Source organism: Saccostrea cucullata, unplaced genomic scaffold (genome assembly GCF_032062105.1).
Source record: "Saccostrea cucullata isolate Sc308-1 unplaced genomic scaffold, CSIRO_AGI_Scuc_v1 ctg14, whole genome shotgun sequence".
NCBI classification, from domain to species: Eukaryota; Metazoa; Mollusca; class Bivalvia; order Ostreida; family Ostreidae; genus Saccostrea; species Saccostrea cuccullata.
The window spans coordinates 913,049-930,669 of NW_026941090.1; the positions used below are offsets into that span (position 1 = coordinate 913,049).

The 17,621-nt window shown below is 34.0% G+C and overlaps 2 protein-coding genes across 2 annotated transcripts; one reads left to right on the forward strand and one right to left on the reverse strand.

The window, feature by feature from the left end:
- The first annotated feature begins 4,981 nt into the window (after positions 1–4,981).
- LOC134257167 (serine protease inhibitor Cvsi-2-like) lies at positions 4,982–7,704 on the forward strand. Its single transcript, XM_062739811.1, has 3 exons — positions 4,982–5,064; positions 5,894–6,013; positions 7,582–7,704. The coding sequence occupies exons 1-3, from the start codon at positions 5,022–5,024 to the stop codon at positions 7,689–7,691; spliced, it is 273 nt and encodes a 90-aa protein (XP_062595795.1). The 5' UTR covers positions 4,982–5,021; the 3' UTR covers positions 7,692–7,704.
- A 7,845-nt stretch (positions 7,705–15,549) lies between these two features.
- On the reverse strand, positions 15,550–17,226 carry LOC134257127 (gastrin/cholecystokinin type B receptor-like). Its single transcript, XM_062739773.1, has one exon. It carries the CDS (start codon positions 17,083–17,085, stop codon positions 15,859–15,861), a length of 1,227 nt encoding a protein of 408 aa, XP_062595757.1. The 5' UTR covers positions 17,086–17,226; the 3' UTR covers positions 15,550–15,858.
- Between the last annotated feature and the right edge of the window lie 395 nt (positions 17,227–17,621).

The window sequence follows — 17,621 nt, forward strand, 5'->3', positions numbered from 1 at the left end:
ACTCACGGAAAAAATATGGAGACAATTTAGTGTGTTAATAAAAAAGGCCTAACAAAATGCAGTATGAAAAACTTCAGTTAGCATTTGATATAAACGCTAATTGTTTCAACTAACAAGATCAATGTATCGACCACAAAAACGATTACTTTGAACGAGACTGTTGATATTCTTGACGTCTTTGTCAATTACTAACCTCCTTTTAGAAATTAAAGGTTAATACGTAGAGCATGTTCTTCCGTATCGTATCATCTGTACCAAGAGTAAACCAAGACTAGAGTAAAATTGCCAAATAAATAAAGAAAGTTTGCAATTAAAATGATAAGCAAGTGTTTTCTTCTTCTCATGCACAAGATTCTGAATAAATTCTGCTTCATATGAATACACAAATAGGTCTGTTAATAACGGACTGCAATTGGTACACATAAGAATTCCAATACCGGTAGATTGTTGAAGGACCTAGTCTTGACTACCAAACCCACATATATATCAATTTGTCAATTAAAAATTCAAGCCTCTTTAATTACACTGCATCAACTTCAGAATGTTTCAATAAGATATAATTATTATAATAAATTGTGACAAGCACCAGGAAGGAAGGGGGAAGTGTGCCTTGTGTAAAGGCAAATAAAGGTCTCCAAAAAATAATGATAAAGGGTCATTTTTGTTATTAAAAAACGCCCATTGATCGCCTTTGTTAGTAGGGAAAAGGGTCTCGAGTGTATAAAACTCAGCAAAAAATCTTACGGATCTATGTAAAGAAAAATGACTTGAATTCGAAGTATAATAAATACCCTTTTAGATTTTGCTCAGGATTTGCTTTTTGGTATGGCTAATGGAAGATAACTCCAAATTTTTTGTCATTTAAAAGGTGATATGACAAATAGTAGTCAACGTCATAAATCCAGGCAACAAAAGAAATCATGGACAGGGATAGGACCAGCTACCTAGCTATACAGCACCTCCTGTCGACAGCTCACATCCGCCACCGTGAGCTTATTGTTGGATCAAGTGAAAATGGACAACGGAACACTCGTAAGTCAAAAGTATGGTAACCTAGCAATAAAACTTTATTTCCTTACTTATGTTGCATTATACCCTTATCGTTTGCATGTACTGTTTATGTCTCCCAGTTGATTCGATACACAAGAGCATGCTCTACATACGATCATTTTTTAAAACGTTGTAAGAAATAAACTAAAAGTTAAAGAAACAATGATATCAACAGTCTCCTTTACAGTCATTATTTCGCTACGATTGATACAATGACTATCAGCAATATTATTACAATCTATCATTAGGTCATTAAGTCAAATGCTGACTGATGTTTGGCCATTATTTACACACAGATATTTCCAGATTTTTCAATTGCCCTGTCAGCTAGGACAAGAAGCACACAGCGGGTGTGACCAGTCGGCAGGGGATGCTTACTCTTCCATGGTATCTGATCCCGTCTCTGATTTTTGGAGATCCGTGTTTGTATTGTTTAAATGAACTTTGAGCTTAAACACTCTTCATTGTCAATTCTTTTATTCTTTTATTCCAGACCTTGTATCAACAGATACATCAGATTAACATATTAATTGCATACAATATACATGTACATAATTGCCATGTAAACATATATTCCAATGTATTTACACAAGCATTGATAAATGTACATATCTATACATACATATTATTGTAATACATGTATCATAATAGTAAATCAATATTACTCATTATTATGATAAATTTATTTTACTTTCTCTAAATGACACGCTTCTCTTAAAAAATTCCCCAGACCTCTTAATTCCCTTACATTTTTTTTTTACTGAACATTATTTTATCAACTGCCCATCGTATAATGTTGAAAGAAACATATTGGTAAAAAAATTAAATGATATTGATGTTGTTTTTGAATTCCACGCTCTACTAAGAGGAAAATCTCAATACTCTTATCAAACAAATTGTAAAATATTTTCATATGTACAAGAATTTATTAAATCTTCTAAAAGACTAAATTAGGGACACTGTTATATTAAATATTCTATTAAATGCATAATTTTTTTTTCAAATATTTGTATTATTTTTAAGCTGGAACAGTATGTAAATAATATGCATACAGTTAGGGGGTTGTCATTTTTTTGAGATAGAATATTGATAAATAATACTTGATTGTGAATCTTTATTTTTCATTATAATTTTATTGATTATCATGTTCATGTATTATTTCCTACTAATTTGTATCTTGACCAATTATACAAGGAGAGGGTGTACATAGGCATTGCCTGTTGCCCAATCCTGATTGAATTATACTCAATAAAATATGTTTAAAGTAAAGTAATTCCCTTACATTTTGAATACTTGATAAGAATATTTTTTAATATATTTCTTCCTTAAATTTTCATATGTTGGACATTGTAAAATGAAATGAAATTCATCTTCTACTTCATTTAAACTACACAATATGCATTTTCTGTCGTTTCTATTGGTATTTGTGAATCTACCCCTTGCAATGTATAAGTTGTGATCAGACATCCTAAACTTTGAAATTATTTCTCGATTTTTAACACTTAAAGGTTTGTTAAGGTAATATTGAAGACAATGTGTATCTGTCAGATATTTGTACAAATTAGCTTTTGGCATATTGTCGATTTCTGCTCTTAATTCTTGGATGTAAATATCTTTCATTCTCTGTTCAATAAGTTTAATAACATATTTATCATCATAATTTGTATGCATCAAGGAATTTAATCCTATTCTATCCAGTTCTGTTTTAATATTTACAATCCATTCGTCATTTTCCTCTACCATTTCTTCAAAACACGTCTTCAGGATACAATTTTCTGTTTTTCTTAACTTTAACCAATATTTCATAATTTTTTTATTTTCCTTAAAATATGACATGGAAATCTACCAAGTTCATGATAAACAAGCTTGTTTACTAGCATTCTTTTTTAACCCTAAAATTTTTTACAGAACATTATATATGGACTTTTTCGATATCAATTCCTTTGTTAAAACCCCATACTTCCGAAGCATACAAAAGTATACTATTAACATAGGTGTCGAACACAGAGCATTTTGTTTGAACATTAAAATAGTAATCATTTAGTTTACTTTGAATACTAAAAAGAGCTTTTCGTCCTTGCTCTGCAAGCTTCTGTTGTGTTTTTGTAAATTTACCATTATAGTTTAATAATAATCCAAGATAATTAAATTCATTTACTATTTCTAATTCTTTTTTGTCGAACAACCACTTCTCATTTTCTTTTTTTTCCCTCCATTTCTAAAAACCATTATTTTAGTTTTATCTGCATTTACAGTTAGATTCCATTTCTTGCAATAGTTATGCAAAGAGTCAAGTATTTGTTGTAACGCTTCGGGTGTTTCTGCTAATATAACAGTATCATCAGCATACATAATAAGGAACATACATGTATTGATTAAATTAATTTCAATTGATGGGCAATCCTCGTTTAACAAATGCATTTCCATATATTTCTTGAATTATGATATATTTCATTCATTATTTTATCCAGGTTCCTGTACTATATGTAGGCTAGAGTTATCCTCCGCTTATCGAGAATAAAATAAAAAATAAACAGTAGCAACTGAGACCCAATCTAATGGAAAATAGCAAAAAGAAATACAGGTAGACTAGGATTATATTTTTGAATTAACATATATATTTGTATGCGTCAGCAACCTCAAAATTAATAGGGATCTTCCTTAGACCATAGGCTCCAGTTATTGTGTAAAATTAGATGTAGTTTTTGAAGAAAAAGTATTCCAATAAAGTCCAACACACTTGAATAGTTCGTAAGTTGTATGCGCAAGGGAAATTTGAAATAAAATTTGAAACCCCACCATTTTTATGAATTGAAATATGAGGAGACAGCGAACAATATTCGAGCTTAAAAGTCCATTAAACATTACATAATAGGAGCGGAGCAAACACGGACCTCCAAAACATCAGAGGTGGGATCAGGTGCCATGGAGGAGTGAGGATCCTCTGTCGTCCGGTCACACCCGCCGTGTACTCGATCCTTATCATGACCGGGGAATGACGGAAAAATCCATGGACAAATCAGTGTGTAAATAATGGCCTAACAATCTGTTAAAAGTCATTCAGCATTTGACTTAATGATTAATTGATTATGCTGACAAGGTCCTTGTATCGACCATAGAACTTACGAAATGATGACATTAAACGAGACTGTTCATATATTTGCTTCCTCAACTTAGTTCTCAATAAATTACCTCATTTTAGAAATTGTTTAATCGTATAACATCCTCTTCCGTAACGAGTCAACCGAGAGATATATAAATTCCGTATGCAGGTGATGATGGTATACTGCTGCATAAGTAAGGGAAGTTGATGATTGAAATGTTAGTCAACACGTTTATCATAAAGCTTTGTTGTTAGATAACCATTGATCTCTTTTTGTAGTTCAAAAATTCAAATTTGAAACAATTGTGTAAGACCTTTGTGGTATCTTTTATTTCAAGCTCACCGTGATATATCGTGTCGACATAAGAATGGAAATAACTATAATTGTTAATTGACAATACGTCGTCAATATATCTAATTGTGGAGTTGAAGACACGCTTACGTGTAAAATACATGTAAAATACGTAGATATCTGTGAAGTATTATAATATTTATTATCCATTGAATCTTTAGATACGTACATATACGTAGTATAGTTTCACAGAGGTAAAATAAAAACCGGAACGACTCCTTTAACAGGGTGAAAGAAAACAACAGAACCATCTTATGATCGTCACACCTTGAAAATAAATATATATTTAAAAGTGTTATTTTTAAACCATATAAAAACGTTTGCGAAAATGTCAATTATTGTTCATATATAATTAACAGTGTATCATCGTTGAAAATTTAATAATTATAAACATCACGATATACAAGAACATATTACATTGATAAGACAGTTTGTCGTGAGACAATGGCACGACTTACAGTAATACCTAACAAGAGAGATAAGATTTTCCATTCCAGTTGTGTACATCTATCAGATATGAAAGGTTTTGTCTTCTGTGTACTGGCTCTTGCCTTAATCTGTAAGTTAAACAATTTCTTAAAAATAGATTTGTGGAAGTCCCCTGTAAAATTTATATAAGCAAAGAATCACACTTTTAAAGAGATTGTCTCATAAGTATTACTGCAAAAGATCGAGTATCGTTACAGCGCGTTATGAAATGTTTTTAGAACACTTTGTTGCAATTTATGAGGGATAAGACTGGTACATTCTTCAAGAAATAATAAATCATGCTTATTTTTACATTTTTAACTTTCTGACTTGACTTCAAGTGTGATTTTTATTTCAAAATCTATGCATTATCTTTCGTGTAAACTACCTTAAATGGGACAGCCAATGTAACAGCTTCTTGTAAATAAGAGCGTACTTTTTTATATCGTTAATTTTAAATTATTGAATTTGGCAAATAAACCCCGAAATGGGTGCACCATAGTTCTTACTTATACTGACCTCTAACAATACGTATACACTACACTGTATATACAAGATGATGTCCGAAAACTTTTTTTAATATTTAGATTTCACTGTTTCTTCTGTTCTGCGAAACAATTTCCTATGTTTTAAAAGACCATTTTAATTAATGTACTGTAACAAGAGAATTTGTTTACAATGAAAGATATACAAGTACTTTGCGTGATTAAGGAATTTCTAATGAAACTTTGACGGTGAATCCGCCATGGAATAAGAAATTAGTATTGAGGAAGACGTCTACGGTCAAAATAGTTTCGACAGGACAGTGAAGTAGTTAAATATTTGATCTCAATGAATTAGACTTTTAATGACATGAAGAATTTTATACATGGATTATCTATTGCCGAGTCAATTCAAAATATAGTGTTCCATGTTTTCAGCTACAAGCTACGCTTGTACCATAGCGTCAGAGTGTTCGGGGTCATGTGACCTTTCCTCCAACCATTGGGCGTGTATAAACCACGCATGCGTTTGCAGACCAAACGCTGGAAACACGGGAGGTAAGAAATGCGTGTTTAGTTAGCTCATTCGGCCGAGTGACGTTAGCTAGGTGTAACTTTCCATTATATTAAAAAACAAAAACTTTGACAGTACACTAAACAAGAGACTGTTGTGACCGGTTGTAATTATTTCCAGCCTTTTATAACAGCCATTCGGGAGTGTGATTCATACATTTCAAGGGTACACAATTTTGCTTCATCATTTTCTAAATCTATTTAGTCCATACTTAAGCAAAATATCAATTTAATATGCTTATATCCCTGTAATCGAAGATTTGGTGGTTTACATTTTAAGTAGCTGTCTGTTCAATGATCATAACTACAGAACTTTAATTTTGGTCACAACATACCGGTATCATTGGGTCGTATTATGGCTGACGTGTTTCATACCAATTGTTATAGTCCTTAATTTTTATACCGAATTTGATTACGGAAGGTTTCGTATACCTGACCAATACTTAAAGTTCATGGCGGGTGTAACAGGTCAACAAACTTACAGAGGATGCTTACTTCTCTTAGGCACTTGATCCCATCCCAGGAACGCCCAGGGGTCCTTTTTATGACACATTCGCATACATTTAGATCAATAAAGTAGTGTATTTTTATCCTTTTTCATTGATCAGGGTGCTCTAAGTAAACCTAAAGTTAGCTATAAGTTTTATTTTCCAAAGTTTAATAAATAGCAGGCAGGTCTGCCTCTTAAAATGAGTCATTTAAAAAAAACCTTTAATTTTGTTGATTAGTTTTATGAGAAAAAATGAATTGTATAGTAATGGTTAAAAAGTAAATTGTATAGTAATTATTAAATAAGTTGAAAATATGCACATTATTAATAAGAGATATAACTTATCAAAATGTCTTATTTGGATTAACGTGTTTCTCTGCTGGTCTCTATATTGAGCTTTTATTACGATAAAAGAAGGATTCCTCAATCATCATACTGACAAGAAAAACAGCCTGGAAAAGTTAAATCCAATGGAGATTTTTTGGGCATTTTTTGTAATGTATATCTCAGTTGATTCGATACGCAAGAGCATGCTCTACGTATGAACAATTTCTAAAACGAGGCAAATTATTGACAAGCAAGTTGATGAAACAAGAATATCAACAGTCTCGTTTAAAGTCATCATTTCGTAAATTCTATGGTCGATACAATGACCTTGTCAGCAAATACAATTTATCATTGAGACAAATGCTGACTGACGTCTTTCATACTCGTTGTTAGTCAATTATTCATACATTGAATTGATGACGGATTTTCCCGTTATTTCCCGATCATGACAGGGAGCACACGGCGTGTGTGGCCGGTCAGCAGGGGATGCTCACTCCTCAATGGCACCTGATCCCACCTCTGTTGTTTCGGAGGTCCGTGTTTGCTCTGCTCCTATTTTGTATTGTTTTATGGACTTTAATATTGAATGCTGTTCGTTATCTCCATATCCACCTTGTATTCATTTTAAAGATTTTTTATTAACTTTGACCATCTCATGCTTGAATTAATTTTGGTTCTATTGTCTGAGTTGTAATGATTAAGAAATTAACAATTTTTATTGAAATATTTTTTTTAGACTGTAAATCAAAAGATGACTGCCGATCCTATTGTGGAACCCACCACGAGCACCATTATCATTGTGTCGACGGCAGATGTAGATGTGGTGAACTGGATAATGACAAATAAACAGTTCAAACTCGCACGTGTTTGTGTATATTGAATACAGATTATATTTTCAAACATTATTCATTTATTCCGTGACGCACGTTACTGAAGAATAACTTGTATATAAACAAGATGAACTAACTGAAGAAGTGTTAATGTGTACGTTTTTTATGAACAAGATGTTTCTTAGGTCGAGCAGCTTGACCAAAAAAAAAAAAATTATTCATGAGTCATATACATATAATCTAATCGCACTCATCCAAATTATAGTTAAAAGTACTCAATACAAAATATTTTCAAATAATCAACGAAGAATTTACCATTTATTTCACCAAAATCAACAGCTTAAAAACTTACGACTTTTCAATTTTATACACAACCATTCGGATAAAATAAAGTCCAGGCTTTTTTATATCATTGACTGCTGCTTTTTCAAGAAAAGTGGAACTCGTAAATTTACTTACTTGGTCATTTGCGAAATTATTTTAAAACACATTCTGATTGCACACACAAGTACTCTGAAGTCAAATCAAAAAGATGCTTGAGTTTCTAATTGACAATATCTATGTTGCTTTTTGAGACCAGGTCTTTCAACAATCTATTGGAATTCCCATGGGAACAAATTGCGCTCCGTTATTAGCAGACCTATTTTTATATTCATATGAAGCAGAATTTGTGCAATATCATATGCGTGAAAAGAAGAAAACACTTGTGGCCTTCAACTCAACATTAAGGTATATCGACGACGTATTGTCAATTAACAATGGTAATTTCCATTCCTATGTCGATACGATATATGCTGGTGAGCTTCAGATAAAAGATACCACAGAGTCTGACACATCTGTTTCGTACTTGGATATTTTTCTTGAAAAAGACGTTAATAGTAATCTAACAACCAAGCTATATGATAAATGTAATGACTAAAACTTGTCTATCGTCAACTTGTACTTACTTATGTAGCAATATACCTTCGTCACCTGCATAGTGCATACGGTGTTTATATATCGGTATCTCAGTTGATTTGATACGCAAGAGCATGCTCTACGTATTAACAGTTTTTAGAACGAGAAAAATAATTGACAAACAAGTTGTTGAAACAAGAATATCAGCAGTCTCGTTTAAGGGCATCATTTCGTAAGTTCTTTGGTAGATACAATGACCTTGTCAGCAAATACAGTTTATCATTGAGTCAAATGCTGACTGACGTTTTTCATACTAATTGTTAGTCCATCATTTATATTCCCCGGCCGTTGGCCGTAGACGGATGGTAATCGGTGGTAATCCGTGGTGTGCGCGATGCCCAAACATCGGTCCACATCGGTCTAGTAGTCCTTAAAATATCAGTCACATTATCTAGCGATGGGCAACCAATGCGTTTTTTGATAAAAGTGGCGTGGTTGCCGGCCGGAATTACAAAGGCCCAGCAATGCATTGCTAATCATAAAGCGATGTTCCAGTGTAATCGGTCGATGTACTAGTATATTACATCGCTTATACATTGCTGAACATCGTTCGACGTCGGTCGACTATGGGCCAATGTTTGGTCGAACATCGACCGATGATTGGCCGATGTCTGTTGCCCACCACTCAACCCCTATGACCTCAGATTCAACGGACACTTGACGATGCTCGGCCATACATCGGCCAATTCTTGAAAGATGTGTTAATGATGGGTTGCTGATGAGGAGCAATGTGGGGCATCGGTGGAGACATCACTGATTTTTAACTACAGCTTATTTTTTACCGATGACCCCCACCAATTCGTCAAATGGCCTCAGTCACCATCCGATTACTGTAGGTGTCCGGCCAGCAACCACGCCATTTTTATCAAAAAACGCATCGGTTTCTCATCGTATACCCCATCACTGGATAATGCGACTGATACTCTAGTCCATTATTTTTACACTGAATTGACGACGGATTTTTCCGTTATTTCCCGATCATGACAAGGAGCACACGGTAGGTGTGACCGGTCAGCAGTTAAATGCTCACTCCTCCATGGCACCTGATCCCACCTCTGATGTTTTTGAGGTCCGTGTTTGCTCTGCTCCCATTTTTGTATTGTTTTATGGACTTTGATATTGAATACTGTTCGTTATCTCCATATCTTCATGCAATACAATATTACAAAATTATTTGAAACAAGGAAAGAATAACTTAAATTGATCATTCCGATGTCCTAAGATTTTTAAGATTGTCTTAAGAAATGAATGTAATATTTTTTCCTTTGATCGAAGTATCAAAGAAAAAAATTTGGACGGAAAACGTCATCAATGCGCGTATTCCGTTCAATTTTTTTTTTTTTGATACTTCGATCAAAGGAAAAAAATATCACAGTCATTCATTTCTTATCATTTAATAATGATTTTAAAATTATAAAACGATTCTTTCTTTCACTTTTCTATTAAATTTACGCATCAAAAACCGTGCGCACGAATACATCACAACGACGTTAACGTTGCTGAAACTCAAAATGGCTCTAACGAAAAAACGTTCTCAAATAATGTTGTGTCATTATTAGCATTCTCTGAGATATTTACAGTTCTTTTACACAAAAAACTTACCTGTTGTGTTATCCCAATGGGTATATTTTCCCCGGTAAGTTATCTAAGTTCGTAAATGTAACAAAGCGAAGCTACTCAAATATCCTAAGAGTTCTAGGTCACTGAAATTTTGGATTTCATTTGCGCATCTTTTCATCTGAGTTTCAAACCGGACATACATATGTATTAATACGTATCAGAAACTGTCAATGCTGTAAAACCTGAAAGAGTCTGCTGTCGACTGTTTAAAAGAATTCCGTCCACTCCTCTGACATTCATGCAGTGTCGTTTTTCTCGATCTTCCCAGGATTTAACAAATTAACGGTTTTCCCTGCTTTGGTAGCATAAAAAACATTTCTTATGAGTTCTGTTGTTCATACCAGATATCTTAAAGTAAAAAATTTAACAAAAGTATGCCGATTTCATTCCTTCTTTCCCAAAACTGTATTATGTTGTTATGCAGACGATGTGATTTGTTTAGCAAAAAAGAAACGAAAGTAGAAAATAAGTCAGAAACGTAACGGGCAGGTTTCGAAATTCAGGGAAATATTTATTAATTAAAGTAAAAGTATTTAATTATTCCTTCAAAAGTAATCTGGAAGCGGGAATATACATGTAAAGACTGCCAAAGTAGTTCCGGATGCTTAGTGCAAGCGAACTCTAGATTTTATTGATGCAGTTATCAAAAGAATTTTTTATCCAATCAGAATCAAGTATTTTATAGAAATATCCACAGAGCAATGTCTATCTTTAGATAGTTATTACGTATATACATTTTAGAAACTCATTTTAGACCAGAGAACCATGGTTGCAAACCACGGCCAAAACGTACGATCCTCTCTTATTGTAGGAAAGAGCTACTATAAACCAATTATATCATTCGCATCATCTTTTATTTGCCATTCGACAGTTTAAAATCAATCCGCGACGATTTAGTTTGGCGACCTGTAAAATTATATAGTTAAATTTTTGACTGGCGGCCAATATTCGTGCAGAAGAGAAGGTCGCGGAACGCGAATAAAACCTGCCTGGTTTAAAGTAAATATACAACTCCGAACCGTGGCTTGAGACGATGTCAAAGGACAATCACTCAGAATGCTTTCCGGAAAGAACTCCTTTACACCGACTCAGTCCGGTGACTAAAGTTATTTCATATGCTTCCGGTGTCCACTAGAATATATCCCGTCCTCTTGAATACGGAAAGCGGCTCTTTACTTAGCACATTCACAAAGAACATGCTTATAACATTGATGTAAAACAAGTACTTTGTAATTTGAAAATGAAGGTTCTCAGTTCTTTTGCAGAAAATATTGCGTTCAGAAGCTAACAGACTTGTTGTATTATAGACGATAGGGCATTCCGATCGAGGTGACTTTATTAACCAGAAGGACCTTTTCGGAAAAATTATTTTAATCTTACATTTTTAGGATGAGTGACCTTTTTGATAGAACAACCCCGTGACAGCGTTCACCACATCTGTTTCTTATTGATATGTGTTACAGTTACTGACTATATCGACGATAGAACCAACTAAGAACAAAGTTGTTTTACAATTGAAACGACTAAGCATAAAATTACTATGCATGATGAATAAGGAAAGCTAGAGTCACTCTAACTTTCCTTATATATGTATAGTAATGTAATGCTTTCGCCTTACCAGAGATGCACGTGTTCCATTTCGATAATACAGTATTTTCGAGGGTGTGGTTTATTTATTCATTTATTTGTGGTATTGAGAGAAATAATCGTATATACTTAATACTAAATCAACATTAGTACTACGTAATACTATATGTTTTTTTAATAAATAATTACTAGCCTAAGTATTACACGCCGGAAGCAGGCCCCCATCGTTTATCAATTGGATTAATTAAACTTGATTCACTATTATACATGTAATATATTTTCCTCAAACAATTGACTATATGTGATTTTGCAGCAACTCCATCAGGTTGTAATCAATTCAAGCATTCGTATTATTTATACGGGCCAAGATAAAGTGATTGAACAATTTATGTGACGTATTTTTCGTTAAATAAATAAACAATAGTGATTTCTTTTCATCAGTACCTCAATGTCTATGTACATTTATCCTAGGGATAATATGCTAGGTACATCATGTTTACCCTATATAAGAAAATTAAAAAGATATTTACATCTTATCTTACATGAACATGTAATATAGATAATTTTTTCGATGTCCAAAAAATTCCTTTAGTGTACTGTAGTTTATACAATATTTTTATGGATTATAATTGAAAGATGTAGAGATAACGAACAGTATATGAGCTGAAAAGTCCATTAGACATTACAAAATAGGGGCGGGGCAAACACGGACCTCCAAAACGTCGGAGGTGGGCTCAAGTGCCATGGAGAATTGATCGAGCGTCCCCTGCCGACCGGTCACACGCGCCGTGTGCTCCTTGTCATGATCACAAAAAAGAATATCCGCCGACAACTAAGAGTGTAAATAATGTCCTAATAATCAATATGAAAAAAGTCAGCATTTGACTTAATTAATGATAAGTTGTATTTGATGACAATGTCCTTGTATCGACCATAGAATTTACGAAATGAGACTGTTGATATAATTGCTTCATCAACGTGTTTGTCAATAATTTACCTTGGTTAAGAATTTGTTCATACATAGAACATGCTCTTCCGTATCGAATCAACTGAGAGATATAAACTCCGTATGCAGGTGACAAAGGTATATTGCTGCATAAGTAAAGGAGTTGACAATTGAAAAGTTAAAGTATCACGTTTATCATAAAGCTTTGTTGTTAGATAACTACTGACCTTTTTTCTGGTAAAAAATCCAAATATGAAACAGATGTGTCAACCTCTGTGACATCTTTTATTTCAAGCTCACTGGGATATATCGTGTTCACATAAGAATGGACATACTAATTGTTAATCGATGTATCTTAATTTCGAGTTTAAGGTCAGAGCAAGTGTTTTCTTCTATTCACTTAACAATGTTTTAAAAATTCTGATTCACAAATGAAGGAAATGATATATGATAATATATAGACATGCTAATAACGGGGCGCGATTCGTAGCCATTGGAATTCCATTAGAGTATTAAAAGACCTGGTCTCCGAAAACCACATAGATATATTGTCGATAAAAAACTCGAGCATCTTTTTAATATCAACCTCAGATGACTTGTGTGTGCAGTCAGAAAGTTTTAAACAAAGTAATTTTGCAAATGACCAATGACAGGGTGAGGAAGTGTTTGAGACAGTTCAATTTTTATTGAAAAACCAGCTGCCAATGATGTCAGAAACCCTGGAAATGTTCAAAAAGATCCTTGGATTTTTTTTTTTTTTTTTTTTTTTTTTTGAGAATTTTTGATTAACAATTGTAGAATTAAATCCGAGTTCCTCTAAATACATGTTATATATAATGAGCCTTACAAACAAAGACTATGTTGTTACCAACTTCTTCAGCAGGAACCAGTACGTGATGATCATGTGATTAATATAATTTTTTTCACTTCTGGATTATTGAATACAGAAGGATAGATGGTTTTCACATTGTCCACAGTGGCTTAATGTGCGATTAGCTTTAACAAATTTTGATACATTTAATCCATTCTGACAAAATGTCAAGGTCTTTTCAGCTCACCTGAGCCGAAGACTCAAGTGAGCTTTTCTAATCACATTTTGTCCGTCGTCCGTCTAGCCGTCTGTCTGTCCGTCCGTCTGTAAACTTTTCACATTTTCGACTTCTTCTCAAGAACCACTGGGCCAATTTTGACCAAACTTGGTACAAAGCATTCTTGGGTGAAGAGAATCTAAATTGTTAAATTGAAGGGCCAGATCCCCTCACAAGGGGAGATAATCAAGAAAAGACAAAAATAGGGTGGGGTCATTAGAAAATCTTCTTCTCAAGAACCACTGGGCCAGAAAAGCTGAAACTTATGTGGGAGCATCCTGGGGTAGTGTAGATTCTACATTATTCAAATCATGACCCCCGAAGGTAGGGCGGGGTCACAATGAGGAATCAAAGTTTTACATAGAAATATATAGGGAAAATCTTTTAAAATCTTCTTCTCAAGAACCTCTGGGCCAGAAAAGCTGAAACTTATGTAGAAGCATCCTGGGGTGGTGTAGATTCTAAATTGTTCAAATCATGACCCCCGGGGGTAGGGCGGGGCCACAATGGGGAATCAAAGTTTTACATAGAAATATATAGGAAAAATGTTTGAAATTTTTTTCTTAAGAACCACTGGGCTAGAAAAGCTGAAACTTATGTGGAAGCATCCTGAAGTAGTGTAGATTCTAAATTGTTCAAACAAGACCCCCGGGGGTAGGGCTGGGCCACAATGGGGAATCAAAGTTTTACATAACTTCTCAAGATTATGTTCAGTCCATCGCCTTGCGTCATCTAGGTAAATATCTATTTAGGTAACTCACATAAAAATTGGTCTATACAGTCAAGAAATAATTATAATTTAATGAAAAAGGTGATTTCACCATTAAATATACAGGTTTTGCGGAACCTGTCCCCTTTTTAGAACACAAGTATTTCACCAGAGAACTTAAAAAGCTATAATTACATTTCCGGTGGTATGACTACAGTAGTTTTAAGGTAAAATTACTTTTAGTCTGCCAGGAAGTATTCCATAGAAAATATTGATTTAAAGTGAATCTAAGTAAAAAGCAATAATCATCAATAACGCAGAACTTGTTAACCTGTATGTGATATCTAGGCGAATGCCATATACGTCATTTTTTGTTCGTCAGAAAGGGATGGGTTAAGACTAGAAGGGTGCAGGAAAAAACCGCATGCACTTCTCAGTCTATTGTAAACCATAGAACTGGACTCCAGATTTACCATAAAAAATCATGAATTTTGTTATAATACATGTATTTGCATGTATACTGACAGTTATTATGAGCAAACTATAAATAAAGCACGGGCTTCTCCACAGAATTATCTTTTGTACCAAATAATTATTGAAGAACATTACTTTTATTCGTGTATAAATAGTCAATTTTTAGTTTGTTGCTTTTCTTTCATCAACTTAAACTTTTTCATCAACTTAAACTAGTTTCATTGCATTTTTAAAAATTAACCGATATATACATTTACAATTTAGTTTCAGTAAAAATGAATGCCTCTTTCGAAAGACAAAGTTTAGAAATTCTAGTTCAGATAATTGTCTTCCCTTGTGAAAGAGGGCATCGAAATGCATCTTTAAGAGTATCTTCCTTTTCCTCAAATTTTCAAGTGTGTAACTTTAGAAACAATATAAATGACAATGTAGAGGAATTGATCATCTAAAAGATACTTGCAAGAGTCCAGATTCAAAATGGATAACTTTAAAAACAAAAACAAATTATGTTAACTTTGCTATATCTTTAATTCTGAGTTTATTGCTTATTACTGTAGATCACCAAATTTTCGCGACTTTATTTTCGCGAGATAGAAATAATTTCTTTATTATGGAGACAAATTTTTCACTAATTATTATTACTGCTCTATATACTCTTTAGGAAATGCGAGAAAGATATTTTACCGAGCACATACACTGACTCGCATAAATACGCAAAAATAAAGTTCTCACGAATAGAGTGTTTTACAGTAATTAACAAACATGATATGACATGAAGAAAGCGATATATATATATACAATGCTACACTGTCTGAGATTTCCATTTAGAAGGAAGTTTAAAGACTTTGCTATACAATAAATTACATTCCTTGCGAAACCTATCGTCTACAAAACAATATACCAAAGGATTAGTCACATTGCTCAAGAAATATCCTCGCAGAAGAACTGAAGTGAACATTCCTAGACTACGTGCCAGGTTTTCATAGGCCGAGGGCCGCGCCGCCCTAATAACCAGAATAATGAGGTTTGGCAGGTACCCCACATACGACACAGCGGTGGCAATGAGAAACATCAGAGTGATCCTTCTGGTTCGATCCAGCCTGGCTTTTCCTTGCATCATAGGCTTACTGGAAGGTTTGTCTACGGTATTCCGCGTGATTTTGTTTTTATTGGAATATACACTAGACTCTTCGTCTTGAATGTGATGAGAACTGCTACCTTCTTGTTTCATAGGTACCATTTTCATGTGAACAGACGAAGCAGTCATTTTGTTATCGCTACTGATGGAGTTTCCGCTCAAGGTTTTCTTTACATTCTTCAGTTGAGCAGATTGACGGAAGGTCATTTGTTTGTACAAGCTCTTGCCAACGAAGGAATATGCAACGATACATATAATAAAAATGACAGTACTTATAAGAAGAAGAAGAAGGGAATAAATCCGGAAAAAAGATTGCTGGCCTTCACTGGAGCCTGTTGTACAATCCGTGCCTGAAAGTCCTGAAATGTCAGTGAGTTTTTCTGCTACATCATACAAATAAAATGAAGAAATCGCCAAAAGAATGGACACACCAACAGTGACCATGCATGCGATGGCTGCCTCTTTCTCGGATATTTGTCTCCCGAATGGACAGCACGCTTTTCTATATCGTTCAATGGCTATAACTCCCAACATAAGCCCCGAAGCGATACTGACAACATGGTTTACAAATCGGAAACACTTGCAAGCAGCACCCGAGTCAAATGTGTATCCATGGCGAATATCCACAATTTCAAATGGAGCACTGACCGCGCATGCAACGAAGTCAATGGCAGCTAACCAGACCACAAAGGTCCGATGGTTTGAGGGTTTATACCTCACGTGGTACACAATAAAAGCATGACCGTTCCCAATGGTTCCCACAAAACACAACAGAATCAAATAAACTACAACAGCTATATCGTCCTTAAGAAACTCCTGAAATTCATATTGTTCAATGGTCAAGGCTACCCCTGTTGAGTTCCTTAAAGTGTCGTTTGGTGTAGAGTCCATCCTAGCGTCATTCCCTACTCAATTCTGACTCTGCGTCGACTTGGGAAGGCTTAATAATGATCATAGTGATTTCATTTTCCGGTAGATCTCCAGTGTAGGAAATTCGCTCTTGATGTCTTAGGACCCGCATATTTCTTACTACCACTATAAACTATTGCTATATCCATGACTAACTAGTGCGTTCTTAAATAATCATATTTTCATACTTGACATATATATAGAATGTGCAATTTCTCACAGATTTGTAAACAATATCTCCACTGTGATTTTCTAAAATTGGGAACTTCTCCTTAACACGCTAAGTTATATTTCACTTTTTAAGCACTTTTATACATGTAAGATTTATAATATAATGTAATAATTATATGAATATAAACAAAAAGGAGAAACGATTGGATTGGGGAGGGGCATATCAAACAAAGCATTTATTAACAAAAACACTTTTAAGATATTTACTGTACGAGACAACAGTGCATTTAAACATTTTTAGGATCGCATTCTGTAGATTCCTAAAAATACGCGATTTACGTATAATC